Below are 17,208 nucleotides of genomic sequence, written 5' to 3'. Positions count from 1 at the left end.
TTGGCATTGCACATTCTATGGGTTTAGGCAAATGTGTAATGACGTGCCCATCATTATAGTATCATACAAAGTATTTTCATTGCCCTAAAAATCCTCCGTGCTCTGCCTATTCATCCCTACCTCCACCCCAACCCCTGTCAACCACTGAAATTTTTTACTGTCACCATAGTTTTCCCTTTCCAGACTGTTGTATGGTTGAAATCATACAGTATGTAGTCTTTTCAGACTGACTTTTTTTCATGTAGTAATATGCATTTAAGGTTTCTCCATACCTTTTTATGCCTTGATAGCTCTTTATTCTTAGTGCTTTTTTTTCCCCAAGAAATGGAAGCAACCTAAGTGTCCATCAGTAGATGAATGGATAAAGATGTGGTACATATACACAATGGAATATTATTCAGCCATAAGAAGAAAACAAATCCTACCATTTGCAACAACATGGATGGGGCTAGAGGGTATTATGCTCAGTGAAATAAGCCAGGTGGGGAAAGACAAGTATCAGATGGTTTCACTCATCTGTGGAGTATAAGAGCAAAGCAAAAACTGAAGGAACAAAACAGCAACAGACTCACAGAACCCAAGAGTGGACTAACAGTTACCAAAGGGAAAGGGACTGGGGAGGGATTTCCAGTTAAAACCTAAAACTATAAAATTTCTAGAAGAAAACATAGGAGAAAAATCTTTGTGACCTTCCATTAGGCAGAGACTTCTCAGATATTACACCAAATGCATGATCCATAAAATGAACAAATTGATAAATTGGACTTCATCAAAGCTAAAAACTTCAAAATCAACATTTTGAAAACTCTAATGAATTCATAAATTCAGTCATTAATCATCAAACATTACTGATATCAAAAGAATTAAACTTAAATCTGATCAAACTTCTGAATCTAACTGCCAATTAATACAAAATACAGAGGACAAACATGCTAAACCATAGGTATGCAATATTCAGAATCAAGATTACAAGTCATTTGATCTAGTCTCTTTAACAAAAAATTAAAAGGGAAAAAAATTGGAGGGATCTTCCAATTCCACGCATTAAAATCCTCTCTCTGATCCAAGTACCAGCTTAATGCCATTTTCTACATGAAGCTTTCCCAAATCACTTTAGTCAAAAAGTCTTTTTTCCTCTTTACAGATTTGTGTAGTAGTTTATCTGAACCAGGCACACCATGATATATTCTGAGTATTTTTGTATAACTACCTATTATTTCCTACTAGGCTGAAAACACACAACTTTTAAGTGATCAGGATTTGCTTCTAGTTAATATCTGTACCCCCTATACTTTATTCAATAAATAGCCTTTAAGAGATACTCTTCCATACTAATGGAAGACAATTGAGGCATACAAGAGGAAGGCAGTTTAGACTGGGAAATGGTGGCACTCACTCCCCTCTGTGAGGAGGCTGGGGATTCTGGTCATTGCAGCAGTCTGATGTTTAGAATTGCTCTCCCTGCCTCTGCAGCTGGTTGGGAGAGTAGAGGCTAGCTAGGAGTAACAAAAAGGAGGGCGTATTAGGAGTCAGCATTCCTCAGCTTTATAAGTAGAGTCCATCTTTCTCAAGTTTCTTTAAGCCAACTGGTTTCTTCAGGATGGACCAACTGTAATTAAACTGAAGAGTTTGAGGCATTAATCATAATACTAATATACTAATTTATACTGGGAAATATAATCCCAAGGGACCTCCAAGCTCCTACCATGCTAGTTAGGGTATTTTCTTCTTGTAGGTGTATTTACATTGAAAATTACATTCTAGTCAGAATGATGAGCCTGTAATCAAGCCAGGAGCGTGAATGGGACAATCGCAGGTGCTATTGTCACTGGGCTGTGCCAGCTTGATGCCTGTTGCTTCTGGGGGACACACCTGGTGAGAGTAGTCATGTACCTGGATGACATTGGAGACCTTTGGATCCAGCCTTGCATTTTGGCTCCTGTTCTTAGATTCCTTTTATTACTCTGGACTTTCTTTTTAAAAACTACTAGACATATGAATAGTCTGCAATTTCAAATATCTTATAATCATATGGTGTATCTGTATCTTCTCACATTGACTGAATGGAGGTTGCAAGGCTTAATGGAGTTTAAAGGTAAACTTTTTACCCATTACTAAGTTGCTGTGTGTACTTGGGCTAGTTTTTTACTTCGCAGTGATTCAGTTTCCTCATATATAACATGGGATAACAATACCTAGGTCTGGTTGATGGTAAGAGCTGAATGAAATGTGTAAAGGGCCTGGCACATAGTAGTTTTGCTCAGTCAAGGTTAATTCCCCTTTCTTTCTTATGTTCCTGAATTCTTAACTTCCATTTATAGTTCACTGTCTAGATTAGGTCATTGCCAGGGATGGCCAAACTCATCTACTATAGGAGAAATTTTCCACAGAGAGTTGCTTTAAATTTTATGGGTCTTTTGCTATCACCCCTATTTATTGCCTCATCATGAGAGCTGTTTGTATTAACTGAAATCTTTCCTTAATAGAATTTAAATTTCAGAACATTTAGAAGCATTTTTTTTAGTGGGAAAAAAGATATAGATCCTGAAAATATTTTTGAGATCATGACTGAAATTTCATTTTTACAGAAGTTTCTTTTAGATGTATTATTTAAGGCAGATTGAAATGTAATTTTCTTTGGTTGAATGGGTAACTTTTAATAATGATTAATAGAATAACATTTCATGTAAGATAAAAATGAATAAAAATTCATTTTTGTAATCATAGTAACACATGCTGTTTGTAAGACAAGAATAAAATATAGTCATTTCAATAATAAAATCTTTGTATGTATATTAATTCAAAATCATTTTCACATATGTTTGTGTTTATTTTTACATGTCCTATCTTGTGACAGTTTTTAGTATTAGTGAGGTATTCTAAAGCATTTTATTTTGGAAGATTCTGTTTTTAGTTGGCTTTTTACTAAGGCAAATTTCAAGTATATTACAGTTGCTAAGAGAATAACATACCTTAATGTATCTGTCACCCAACTTCAAAGCCTAACATTACTGGGGAACATAAATTGTTTCTTATGTACCCCCCAACACTATTCTGAGTTCATTATTTTGAAGTAAGTCTCAGAATCAGCCAGTTCTATCAGTAAATATTTCTAAAAATATACAAACTTAAAAAATAACCACACTACCATTAACATAGAAAGTTCACATTATCATCACATATCCAATCAGTGTTTAAATTCCCTTGATTTGTTCATAAATTTATATGAAGCAATAAATTTATATAAATTAATATATTTTTAATTTTTTTCAATCTGTTGGAATTAGAATACTAACAAAATCTGTAAATGGCAATTAGTTGAAAAGTCCCTTTAGTCTCTTTTAATACATGGGTTCTGTTCCATTGTTCTCACTTTTTTTCCCTTTTAATTTTTTGTTAAAGAGACTAGATCAAATGACTTGTAATCTTGATTCTGAATATTGCATACCTATGGTTTAGCATGTTTGTCCTCTGTATTTTGTATTAATTGGCAGTTAGATTCAGAAGTTTGATCAGATTTAAGTTTAATTCTTTTGATATCAGTAATGTTTGATGATTAATGACTGAATTTATGAATTCATTAGAGTTTTCAAAATGTTGATTTTGAAGTTTTTAGCTTTGATGAAGTCCAATTTATCAATTTGTTCATTTTATGGATCATGCATTTGGTGTAATATCTGAGAAGTCTCTGCCTAATGGAAGGTCACAAAGATTTTTCTCCTATGTTTTCTTCTAGAAATTTTATAGTTTTAGGTTTTGTTTCAGTTCTTGAATCTTTCTTTTTTGAGGAACCATTCATTAGAAGGACTGTTTCCAATAGAATTTTTTATGCTGACAAAATGCCAACTTATCTACTCTATTAATAATATAAAATCTCAGCAAATGCAAATCGCATTACAAGAATAATTTCACAAATAGTTTAAATGTTTCCATTTTAAATGACATTTGCAGAAACCTCTCTATTCATACATTAACAACAATTTTTTAAAAACAAAATATACTACATTTCCTAAGGAAAAGCTATGTAGGCACTAAAAAACTAACAAAGATAATATTGGAAAATGAATCATAAATATTGTCTTATATCCTGCTATATTACACAAGTCTTAGCACAGGAATAGCCACAAATTATATACATTTGTAGAGACCTTTGCCCCACAGTCAAATGCCTATCATTTTTTTATTGTAGTAAGAGGTATATAACATGAAATTTACCATTTTTATCATTTTAAGTGTACAGTTCAATGGCATCAAGTACATATATATTGTCTCTGATTCATTTGAAATTCATATTTTCATATGGTGAGAGAAATGGATTAAAATGAATTGCTTTTGGTTATTAGTGTCACTTATCTCAGAGCCATTTGCTGAAAAGACTGTTCTTTTCCCACCTAATTGCTTTTGTACCATTGTCAAAAATCATTTGTCCATAGATGCATGGGTCTGTTTATGGACTTCCTGTTCTATTCCACTATTCCATCTATTATCAATCTTTACGCCAACACCGCACTGTGTTGATTATTGGAGCTTTATAAGAAGTCTTTAAATCAGGTACTATTGGCCCTGTCTGCTAGGGTTTTCCAGAGCAAAAGAACCAATAGAATATATACATACACACAATAGAGATTTATTACAAGGAATTAACTTACGTGATAATGAAGGCTGAGAAGTCCCACAATCTGCCATCTACAAACCACAGACCCAGGAGAGCTGGTGTAGTTCCAGTCTGGGCATAGAAGACTAATATTCCAGCTGGCAAACAGTCAGGCTGAGAGAGCAAATTCTCCCTTATCCCTTTGTTCTTAGCCTTTTGTTTTATTTAGGCCTCAAAAGGATTGGATGAGGCCCACCCACACTGAGGAGAGCAATCTGCTTTACTTAGTCTACATATTCAAATGTTAATCTCAGAACAATGTTTAACCAAATATCTGGGCACCTCATGTCCCACTCAAATTGACTCATAAAATTAACAAACACCATCTTCAACTTTTTTATTCTTTTTCAAAATCGATTTTATAAGAATATAGTACTTCATCCTCCATTTACCCCATGGTCCCAAGCACATAGGCTGGTGAAAATCAGGTCTGGACTTGCCTCACCTTATCTCTAAACATTCCGCTCCACCACTATAAAAGGCACAACGCTGTGCACCACAAGGCTGCTATCTCTCTGGGGGCAGCCATTTTCTCTTTCAGATAATAAAATCTCTTGCATGGGCCCATGTCTCTTGAGTCGTTCTGGGGTAAGGAGAGTCACGGTGAGATACTCTTTCAGATTTTGCTATTCAAAAGCTTTTGAACTACCATATAAATCTTAGAATCAGATTATCAATTTTTACAAGAGCCTGTCAGGATTGCATTGAATCTGTAGATCAATTTGGGAAGAAATGACATCTTAACAATATTAGGTCTTCTTACCCATGAACAAGGTATATCTCTCCATTTATGAGGCCTTTAAATTTCCTCAGAAATATTTTATAGTTCTCTCACATCTTCTAGTAGATTTATTCCTAAATATATCATATTTTTGGTGCTATTGTAAATGGGTGTTTTTGAAAATTTCAATTACTGATTGTTGCAAGTACATAAAACTCCAGTTGATTTTTGTACATTGATCTTGTTTCCTTCAGTCTTCTTTTCATGTATTAGTTCTAGTAGCTTTTAACAGATTCCATATGTTGTCTATATAAATGATAATACTATTTTCAAATTAAGACAGTTTTACTTCTTCTTTTTCAATATGGATGCCTTTTATTTCTTTCCTTACCTGACTAAACTGGCCAGAACCTCCAGTGCAATACTGAAAATAATTGAGAGTCAACCTCGTTGCCTCATTCCTGATCTTGAAGCGCAAAGCATTCAGTATTTTGCTGTTAGTATGTAAGTCGTTTGTAGATATCCTTTATCAGTCTGTGGAAGTGCCTTTCTATTTCAAGCTTGCTAACAGTTTTTATGAGGGATGGATGTCAACTACTTTTCCTGCATGTATTGAGATGATCACATGGCTTTCCTTTTTAATTTATTAACATGGTGAATTTCAATGATTGATTTTTGAGTTATTAAACCAACCCTGCATTCCTAGGATAAAGTATCTTGGTCCTAATGTAAAAAGAAAAAACTTTTACTCCCATTGTAACTCTGATTAATCATATATATTCATAGCCTAGGGGAGGAGGACACCAAACATGCAGGGCCACACTGGGTCAGGTTAATGGGACATAGAACTGTTGCAGCAACAGAGAAGAGGGGCAACAGCAGCTGCAGGAATAGATCTAAATATCTGTAGATACAGAGATACAGAATACACATATATTTAATTATGTTGTATACATTAAACTAACACAATGCTATGTATCAACTATGTCTCAATAAATTGGCAGGGAAAAGGACTTATCAATTGCTCCCAATATATATCCCAGAACCCAGTGCTTTATTGGTTGAGGGTTTTTTTTTATCCTTAATATATAGATTGCCAGACCCTGGCCCTAGGGATTCAGATTCATTAAGTCTGAGGGGATGCCAGTAAATCTATATTTTTGCAAGCCTCACAGTAATTCTTATGTAAGGCCAGGATTGAGAGCCAGTGGAGCAGATGGCCTTTTAAAGTTTCTGTCCAGAGTATCCACAGGACTAGGAGCATTGGGAGGGTAGATGCTGCCCTCTAGTGCCTCTGGCTGCTTACTACTCCTGCATAGTGTAGTAAGCCACGGCATGAGCGCTGGTGATCTTGTGGCCTGACACTACCCTGGGGCTTCCTGTCCATCTCCTTGGAAATCTTAGCCCTTGAGCATTAATAAAAATACTCATGTATAAATATGTTGCTGCTGAATAACAGCAACCATGCTTCTCTGTCCCCAGCACCTTGGCACATCTAATGTTCAGTAATAGAGCCTGAGAATGACACACAGCAAAACTCCTTTGTAAGGCTTGTATGGAGGGACAAACTCATACGGTGTCATGTATGTCAGGAATTTTCTTTAAGGGGATATGATATGACCCATGGTACATACAATAACTGTGAAGTTTCCTGAAGAAATTCTATTTCAGTAATTGTAGTGCTATAGCATTGGAATGGAAGCAGGGTCTGGCTTTAGAAAAGTTTCTAGAAACAAATGAATATAAATCCTTTATAATTGTGTAGCCCTTTAGAGTTCCCAGAGGCTCTCTGTATATTTCACCTCCTTGTCTGGGTTCCATGTAAAACGTGAGGCAGGAAGGGCAAATGTGAAGATCCATACCCACATCATGAAAAATGACAGTGTGTTCATTACGTGAATGTGCCCTTGTTTAGGATGATGCCACCGTCCTGTCAATGTGATGCCACACAAGCAATGGTGCTCCATCAGTGAGTGCCAAATCAAATAATAAACCTGTACCCCAGGCCTACTCTGCAAAAACATTAAGATTGTCTTTGACTCTAACTCCTCAGCTCTGAGATACAGGAGCAAGGGCTGGGTGAGTTGCTGGAGAGGAGTTTGTAGCAAATTGTTGTAATGGCTTAGTGGATGACAGTGGCTGTGGGTTACCTGTAAGGTAAATAGTGCACTGGTAAATAGTGCAGCATGTTCAAAGTTTGCAGAATTTGATGACTTTGCCTGGCTAGAGGTCAGGCTAATGGGAGACTAAGAACTATTTCAGCAGCACAGAGGGCAGCAGCAGCTTCAGGAAGCAAGAACTGGTTGGGTAGGATACAGTGTTCTGTCCACCTTATCTTCATCCCACCCTAGGGTTCTGGGCTTGGCTGAATGCACAACACCTGACATTGGACCTGTGAGACTGACAGCAGCTTATTAGTCATATATATTTATAGCCTAGGGGAGGAGAACACCAAACATCATGCAGGGCCACACTGGGTCAGGTTAATGGGAGACAGAACTGTTGCAGCAGCAGAGGAGGGGCAACAGCAACTGCAGGAAGCAGGAGCAGGTGGGGGAGGAATACTCAAAGTAATGAAAGAGTCCATCTATTTTGTAAGTATCTTGACCTACTACTAAAAAGCTGGTGTAGCTTCTTTTTAATTGACGTTTGTTAACCTGTCATTCAGTGCTCTTTGGTTGAAAAAGTCTTCTTGTTCCTGTATAATGGAATTTTCAAGTTCAGGGAAGATGTTGAAATGGCTCAAACTCATCCCATTTTCAGAGTGAGACTCTTCTTAAATTATCTTAAATGTAAGGATCTATTTTGTTTTTATTTTGGTTCTGTAGAAAAAGGACATTTAAGGAAAACATTCAGTAATCCATTTTTTTGTCAAATCATTTTCAAAGTATTCTTCCTTATAGCTGGTAAAAAAAATGGCTCATGCTAATGATAGGGTTTTATTTTGTCTTTTGTTTTTTAAATTGTCATAAAATATGCTTAACATAAAATTTACTATTTTAACCATTTTAACTGTACATTTCAGTGACATTAATTACATTCAGGGTTGTGCAACCATCACCACTATCCATTTTCAGAACTTTTTCATCATCCTAAACAAACCCTGTACCCATTAAATAATAACTCCTTATGCCCGTCTTCCTCAACCCCTAGTAAGATTGGTTCTTGTTTTATGTGAATTGGTCTTGTCTTTGAAAGTAGATTTTTAAATGTCTTGAGCACAGGCAGGTAATAAATGTTATCATATCTTTGACACAGCCAGCTTAGCAGTGAGCACAGATTGAGGGCTCATTCACCTGTTCAGTGTTGGACTGGATGCTGGAGGAAGGACCAAATAGCACTTCAGAGTTTTTGAGCCTAAGGACTTGGGGCATGGGACTTCTTAAGGAAATTCAGAAATCTCAGAATGTCAATAGGGTCCTTGAAGTTAACATTAATATGTGAATCAGTTGGCCCAAGAATGGTGGGTACTGAAGTTAAACAGGAAAAATCTTGCCCTGCCTAAAGGTATTTAGATTCAGATTTCAAAACACACTCAGTCAAACATCCCAACCATGGTGAATTCAACCAAATAGCCACAAGTTTGTGGTCCATAACCAAAAGCCTTTCCAAAACCTCATCTCTGTAAATAGGCAGGATTGTACAGGCTGTTCTGTGAAATCAAGCTCCAGAAACTAGCCTCCATGGAAGACAGGGTTTTCAGTCTCTTCCCATCCATCTCAAGCTTGACTACAGACTTGGAGTAGTCCTTCTTTAACTCTCAAAAAGCTATTTGAGGACAGCAACTATGTCCTTTCCTTGCCATATCAGACATGGTCTTCTTCATAAATCACTCAATACTGACCACCTATTGCCTGTGACATCAAACCCTCACTTTCCAAGACTTAACAAGACAGTGCTTGCCCTATGCTCATATATGTTTTTTACTTATCTTCCCAGTACAGATGATGTATTTGGAGTTCCTCTGACCTATCTACTACCTCTCCTTAGGGCATTAGTTATCTGGGGATAGATGCCAGACTAATGTCTTAAGGGGAGAGCTGAGCCATCAGGTTATAGGGACTAGAGAGAGCTTGAAAGAGTGTATGCTGCCTGTGATCATCACACTTTTAGGCCCAGGCTCTACAACCATATAGACAACCATATAACCCCATCTGAACACCAAACCTCATTAGCTTCTACTGGGCAGATAAAGGTCTGTAATGCTGTGTATGCCTTGTGAAACAGGAGGGCTTTGTGATGCAGTCTGGTGATCTGGTTCCATCCTCTGTGAGGCAGAAATGACAAGGTCTGGAATTTGGAGGCATTAGGTTCCAAGACCCTGAAAGCTTAGGGAGAGGGATGGCTAGTGAGGTTTAGATTATGTTGAGCCCTATCTTTGTTCTATGGGATGCTGTATATCCCTTATACACGTATGGCTCCATCATCATTATTGCATTAATTATTTGGCAAGTTAAAAAGAATCTGCAAGAATTAATGCTGGGACCTAACAGGAGCTGTTGCCGTGTAGGTAATGACCATTACTGAACCAGTTATCCCCTCACTTTCTCTTGTTATCCTTATGCCCCAGTTTTTTATGGGGGTTTCCTCATTGGACCCCAGAAGAACTCCAAATTTGGGTGATTCACATTTTGGTAGACATTCAGGGCCTTGGATGGCTAATGTCCTTTGGCTACTAGGTTACCCATCCTTTAATCTGTTCCCCTTTTTCTACTGCCTACTTCTGATCTCCCCACAGAACTTGTTTATGGAATGGGTGGGGGTATAGAGTATGAAAGAGCCTCAAAGTGAGTCAGAAATAAGAGAAAGGAAATGATAAGGTGAAAAGGTAGAATAGGAAAAGAAAGATAGGAGAATGTATAAAATTGGAATACAGAAAAGGTTTGGGAAATATTTGCGGGTTTTGTCTCATTTTAGACATGAAGAGAAAATGGTGTCCTAGCTTCACACCCTTAACTTCTTTGTCTTTAAGCATCACTGGAGAGTCAAATAAAGAGCTAAAGATAGAACATCAAGAGGTAAAGTCACAGTCTCTGTTCTGACTCCCCTCCGTGGTAGGCGAGGTGCCCATGGATCTGTCCCTCTAGCCCCAGTGCCAGGAGCCAGGTGCTCTAACTACTAAGGCACCAATTCCCCAAGTTGAAAAATTCTACCAGAAGACTTTCTTGGGTGGGAAATCAGAGCCTGGGAATGTTCCAAAATTATCCACCTTACCCCAGGAGTGAGAAATTAGGAAGTAGGACAGAAGTCCTTACCTGTATCATTTACTAGCTTTATGACCCTGTGAAAGTTACTTCATTTCTTGGTTATCCATGAAATGGGCATCTGATGATCCCACCTCACTCAGTGTGGTTGTGATAATCAAGGGAGATCAGGTCCAGGACATCACTTCATCACTGGTTAAACTGTACACAGACGTGCCTTAGAGCATTGACTGGGGCTTTCCAGTATCCTCTCAACCAAAGGCCTTCAGCTTCCTGCAGGATGTCCCCGAATCCTCCCCCGTTCCATGTAACACCGTCTCCTGGTTTCTCAGCTAGGAGACTTCCCCAGGAGGAAGCTGAGAAGCCGTGGGAGCTGCTCTCTATCATGAAAAGGTGATCACGTGCTCTTCGTAGTCTCCAGCTCCGGCCTGGCCTGTGATGATTCTCTGCCTGGCCAGGGCAGGGATGAGGAGAGGGACAGTGTCTAGGAGGGAGCCAGGGACAGTGGAGGCTGGAGGGCTGGCTGAGAGGGTTTCCAGGGCAGAGGGGAATCATATGTCTCAGAAGGGGGGAGTCTCTCAGTTCTGCTCTGGGCGAGGCTCACCATGATCCTGGAATTCAGGATGTGACTACTGGGCAATTCATAAAAGACTCTACATGGGTTTGCACTCAGCCATAAGAAAAGTTACCAGTCAAGAGAATGAATAAATGAGTGTGTGAATAAGTAATCGTTCTCTCTACATATTCTCTCTACAACTGTGCCCTTTCAAGGGCAGACCCCTCAGAGTCTAGCTGGACCTGCTGACATTACCTCCTCTGGTTCTTCCTTCAGGAAGGTCAGCTCCAGGGACAGCCCTCAGACGAGAATCTGTCATCTTATCCTCTTCTTGTGGTCTCTAGAGAATGGGGTTGGCTCCCAAGAGACATTGTGTACACCCTATAGTCCCCAGAATGCAGAGCTCCCATAAGGACCTCATTTTCCACAGGTTGGAAATACTGAATGGCAGGCTGGGACTCTCTTAGGCCCAAACAAGACTGACTCCAGGTTCTACCTGGTGATACCATATTAGCTAAACATTGGTTCCCCCAAAGCCTTGTTCCCTTCTCCTAGTTCAGCTTCTCAACACAGGTCAGCAGAAAACTCATCCCACTTCCCAGTCTCTTATGGCCCTGTGCTCCCATCAGTTGTCGGAGACTTTGCCCAACAAGCCCAGAACCTCAGCCCAGCCCGCCCTAACCTGCTGAATGTTTCTGGAGAAAAGCAGTAGTACAGACAACCCGGAAATATAGAACCCAGGCTTTACAGGACTAGGGAAGAACAGGGCCAATTTCCAGGCCACATACTTTCAAGGAGGCAGATGTCACTCCAAATGGTTACCATGTCTCCCTTCCCAGCCAGGGTGGCCCCTCCGGAGGGAAGTGTGTGGCGGCTCCTGTGTGCAGATCCCTCCTGCCCCATTTGCAGTGCTGTAGATCTGGAGATTCAGCAGTTGCTGGTGGGTGAGAACACTCTGATCTCCCCCACCTCATTGGGTCCATCACAGACCTCCTCTTGCCTAGAGATTTTGTCCATGTCTAATCTCTCTTTTGAGCAGATTCAGGGTTCCCTGCAATCCAAAAGCTTTCACATGCATCTGCAAACCCCACAAAGTCACAACTAATGAATCAGAAATCCTTAATCCAGTCAGCTTCCCAGTCAACTGGTACAATCAGCATCCAAGATTACGAGGCTGAACACATCCAACTAAAGCAGAGATTTCAAGTGCCAGATGTGTCCTGGGATGCAAGAGCTCTGTCTTCTTCAAGCCTTGAGGAGCCTAGGATTCCTGTGAACCAGCAGGACAAGAAGAGCAACTGTGAATGTGTCCTGGAGAAAAAAGGTCAGCAGACCATGAATACCTAATTCTCTCTGTTTTCCTGAACCCAGAGCTCAGAAACCTTAAACACCCTATGGCCTTGCATATTCCTATATCCCAAAAGTCCTGAGGTATCTTTAAAAGTATGTATATAAATGCATAAATTTCTACACCTGAGGACTCCCAAGATCTGTGGAAGTGTTTCAATGCACCTTACACTGCCACCAGAATTTTCCAAGCCCAGAAGAAAGAACAACCATTTATTTCACCATGCATGTTACCTCTAATGCCTCTGTTGAAAACATGGGCTTTTGTATCCATGACCTGGAATTCATGGGAAGACAGCCAGTCTACTCAAACACTGGGTTTTGAAGGATACCCTATGAACCCACAGTAAGTATCACTGTAAGAAAATCCCAAACTCCATGGGTCTGGCTCTACCCTCTACCACCTTTCAGTTTCTAAGTGGCCCCTGTCCACTGTCTGGGGGATCCGGCAAGGCCTCAGTGTGTTATCTGCAGCAGAAACATGGCTACCTTTCTATGGCTCCTCGTTTTTGCACAATAAGTCCCTGGTCTACCTCTGGAGATCTCTCCACAAAATGGGGGCCTAGTTCCTTTTTCTTCAGTCCCTTAATCTCCATACTGTTTTAAGATTTCATCCACTTCAGTTAGCCCCACCTTCTTCCCACATTCCCACATTTGGGCATCTCCATCTGACAATCAACAAGCCCATAGCAATGTCCCATTTCCAGCTCTGGCCAAGTGTAAAGCCTTGGCATGGCACCAGCTGCAAAGGCAGCTCCCACTTCAGTGGGATTTGCCAACTGTTGCCCAGAGATCTCTGTAGATGCACAGACCATACAACATAAGCCCTGAGACATATTGTAGCCTGCCCCCTGAGACCCATGGACTTACCTGTTTGGGGAAGCCATTTCAGTTTTCAAGAAAGAGTTTTCCTGGAGCTTGTCTGGAGCTGCTGGAGTTGTGCCTTAGCAGGTTGATTCACCATTGATACGGTCTGTGCCAGATGATCTGTCAGACCAACCAATTGCTCCTGTCCCCTCCTGACCTGCAGCCTCTGACCAATGTGAATGTTAAATGACCTGCAGGCCTAGAGGCCTAGAGGCCAGTGGGGATAGTGACCTATTCTGATCCACTGTGGCAGCAGGGTCAGTCCACTGTTGCTCGCCTAGACCAAGGCAGTGTTGCAGAACCAAATTGATGTGGGAATATCCACTACATCATTGTCTTCCCAACAAATGTAGGAAGATCTATGTTATTGTCCTTGCCCAAACATGTAGCTGTTGGAACTGCAAATCCCTGGGTCTGGAGCATTTTAGTGGCCTTGGCAGCAATTCAGTTTCCCTTGCACCCCAAAAAATAAGCTCCTACACATGAGGCAGCATTCAGGCCCTACATGGATCAGGAAATGACACCCTGAATATTGACAGCGCTTGACTAGTAGCAAGCCTCACTAGATGCTGTCACTGATAAGCTGATCAGCACCTGCCTGAGTGTCCTCCAAGGGAGCCATTTAAGAAACTGGAGACAACTTTTGGCCTTCTTGTCAGGGTTGCTGGCCCTTTATTATGTGGCTCTCTCCAAGGCCATGGCCCCAGCAATCACTAGCCAGTCTGCAATCACATAGATGATTCCTGCACCTGTTGGGGGTCCAGTCTTATCTAAACAGCAATGTAGAAGTCCTGGGGCAGGCGTTACAGATGCCAATGAGACTTCTGCAGACAGTGCACAAGCATTCCAAACTAAAGAACAGGTAAATGGAGATGGTGACTCTAGAAAGCCAGACAGATCCTGTTAGCCCTGACCACTCTCAAGCCACCCATCTTGGCCAAACTAAATTTATTTTTATTAAAGTATTATTGATATACAGTCTTCTGGTGGTTTCACATATACAACACAGTGGTTCAACATTCACCCATATTATTAAGTTCTCACCCCCTCCATTGCAGTGACTGTCTATCAACGTAATAAGATGTTATAGAGTCATTAATTGTATTCTCCGTACTGTATTACTGTCCCTGTGATGTACCTATATTGTGATTACAAATTATTGTGCCCCTTAATCCTCTTCTCCCTTTCCCCTGACCCTCCCCAACTTTTCCCCTTTGATAACCACTAGTCCCATCTCAGAGTCTACTGTTATTTTATTCCTTCTGTTTTGCTTTGGCCAAACTAAATTTTTACCTGAAAAAGAAATTCCTGGAGACACATTTGGGAGGTCTCATAAAGACAAAGTAGTCCAGGCAATAAACTGTGGCTGTCCCAAGGAATATCTTCTGTGCCTAGGAGTCTTTTAGGAGTCTAAACAATATACCAAGGGAAAACATTTCTCCAGGAACCTCCCATCCCACCAGACATCTCATGTGCCCCAGAATGGTTCACTTAAAGAGCTTGCAATAAAACTACAGTAGTGCAGCAGAACCAAAAGCAACCTAGTTCCAGAACAGTCCTCATGGTTCTACCCACTAGACCTCTGATATCTCACAACCTAGTAGGGACATGATAGAGGCCCAGGTGTTTGTATTCAGCTGAAGAGGTCCAGCCTGGAGGACCTCTGGACCTCTTAACCCCAGGCCTCTACAAGGGTGAGGATAGCTCTCTACCTACCCAGCACAGGAAACAGAGGACTCAGGAAAACTCAAAGCAGCAGAGAATGACTGAGGATAGCAGCATTGAGGCTGTCCCCAACCAGAGAGAACATAAACTCTGATGAAGTTCAGTAGCTAGTAGGGTCACTCTAAGTAGAACCCCCAGAGCCCTTGATTTCCCAAATGTATCTCCTGGATCTTTCTCAGGTAGAATTTTAGTTTGGCCAAAATTGTTTCCTTGAGTGAGTTGGGACCAGAAGGATCTAAGGCTATAGAGCCATCCTCTCAGCTTACTGCTCCCTGTCAGCACCATCACCAGCTTCTTCTTCACCTGGATTTCCTAGAGCATCCTTCAGGATTCCTGAGGGCAAAAGGCCCAGATAAGAATGGTCTTCAAGGCTGTTAGAGCAAGATGAATGACCTTACCCACGATTCCTGAGAATGCCAAAACTGGAGGGTCCAGGGCTTAAAGGGCCAGACATTACAGGGCAACTTATGGGGCCATCATTTGCTAGGCCAAATTTTGTAAGTCCAGTATTTGAAGAGGCCACATTTTTCAGATTCACATTTTATGGAGCCAAAATTTGTAGGGCCATGAGCTACAGAGTCTGGTAAAGGTAGCCCATACTCACCAGAGCCCTACCCTTTCAGAAGCTGCAGAAGCTGGCTTGGGAAATGAGATGAAGCACTTTCCGCACTGAATTAATCCCAAGGTGAAAGGTCAAAGGCATAAGGAACCCATTCTTCTGTCTAAGGATGAGACAGTGGCCAAAACCACAACAAAAAAGGCTGAGAAGTGGCCACAGCCTGCCAAAGACCTTGTGAGGGCAGCTAAGTTGGAAAAGAAAACAGAGGAGGAGGGCATGACCTTCTTTGATGCCCCCAGTCCCTAGACAGCAACATTCCCTTCAGTCCAGACACTCCTGGTTCCTGTGCCTTTCCTGCAATGGCTGCAAGCACTGTCCTCAGTTGACTTGTACCACTCAACCAGAAAATCCATCCCAGGCCACAGCTCTTACCTCAGCAGAAGGCACATGTCTATTGAAGGAGCATATCCAGTCCAGGATAAAGGAGTTAGTAGGTTCCCAAACTTCTGCATCCCTTGAAAAAGACTGTCATCATCATTTCCATTGATGTGCAGATGAGGCAAGATCTCTCTTCAAATATACTCTGTACCTTTAAGCAAAGAACCACCTGTTTGTGCTTCCTTATTTTCAAATTAATATGTGATAGAGTAGAGGAGGCAGATAATACTTCCCATGGTACAGGAGCTTAAATCAACACTTTGCTAGGTCAGCATTCCACACAACTCTTTCAGCCCCACCATGAACTGTTGATAAAGGGTCTTAAGCAGAGAAGGAAGGCCCTTGTCTGAGGTGTACTGAAGGTAATGGTCAGGCTTGAATTTTATCATGGCCTCCTGTGGCATCCTTGGGCCTAGAGAAGCAGTGTGGGCATGGTGATAGTACAGATAGTGGCCAGGAATCCAGTGCATTTTTGACCCACAGGTACAATTTACCAGCAACTACTATATATGCCCACAGTCTGGAGGGAAGGACTTTAAGGGAGTGTCACAGTACTCCGTCCTTGAGGAAATGCTTTTATGTTTATCAAAAGTACACAGATAAATTTGACAGATGCCAAAAGCAAGTGATAGAATATCTCCTCTCTGTGTGCCCTATTGTTATTGATTAGATCTGAAAGGGGTAACCCATCTAGGAGCCTGCTGTAGGCCTGTTGCCTGTTTGACCCCCATTGCCTTTCAGCTGCATGGTATAAATGCCTCCTAGAATGATGATCAGTTGATAAGAAGGTCCTGCAAAGGGTCACAATAAAAATGATTTTGAGCTGAGTCTTGTATTCAACAATTCAAATATTCATGTACTTACTGTGTGCCAGGTACTGTGCCAGACACTAAGGACACAACAGTTAACAACACACAGGCCTTTCTCCATAGAGCTCATGGAATCACGGAATAGACAAATAAAAAAATTACTAAAAACAATGTGAAAACAGCTGGTTAGAGGAAGTAGGTGAAAGTACATAAAAGGGCACAAAAGCTAATTTGGGAGGATGTTCAAATTAAACAGGTGATATGTAGATTGAATTTCAAAGGATGAGCAGAAGGTAGCTGGGAAGGAGGTTGGGGCTAGACAAGCTTC

At 40.8% G+C, this 17,208-nt stretch overlaps 1 protein-coding gene across 1 annotated transcript; it reads left to right on the top strand.

Moving 5' to 3' along the window:
• Nucleotides 1-7,356: 7,356 nt before the first annotated feature.
• SPATA31F3 (SPATA31 subfamily F member 3) lies at nucleotides 7,357-16,217 on the top strand. Its single transcript, XM_036898082.2, is given in 8 exon segments — nucleotides 7,357-9,881; nucleotides 10,348-10,393; nucleotides 10,912-10,972; nucleotides 11,075-11,083; nucleotides 11,979-12,187; nucleotides 12,190-12,459; nucleotides 15,698-15,926; nucleotides 15,928-16,217. Coding segments are annotated over 8 exon segments (1,221 nt in total). The 5' UTR covers nucleotides 7,357-9,737; the 3' UTR covers nucleotides 16,181-16,217.
• The last annotated feature ends 991 nt before the right edge of the window (nucleotides 16,218-17,208 follow it).

This window comes from Manis pentadactyla, chromosome 3 (genome assembly GCF_030020395.1).
Source record: "Manis pentadactyla isolate mManPen7 chromosome 3, mManPen7.hap1, whole genome shotgun sequence".
In the NCBI taxonomy this organism is placed as follows: Eukaryota; Metazoa; Chordata; class Mammalia; order Pholidota; family Manidae; genus Manis; species Manis pentadactyla.
This window is presented reverse-complemented; position numbering and strand designations above follow the sequence as displayed.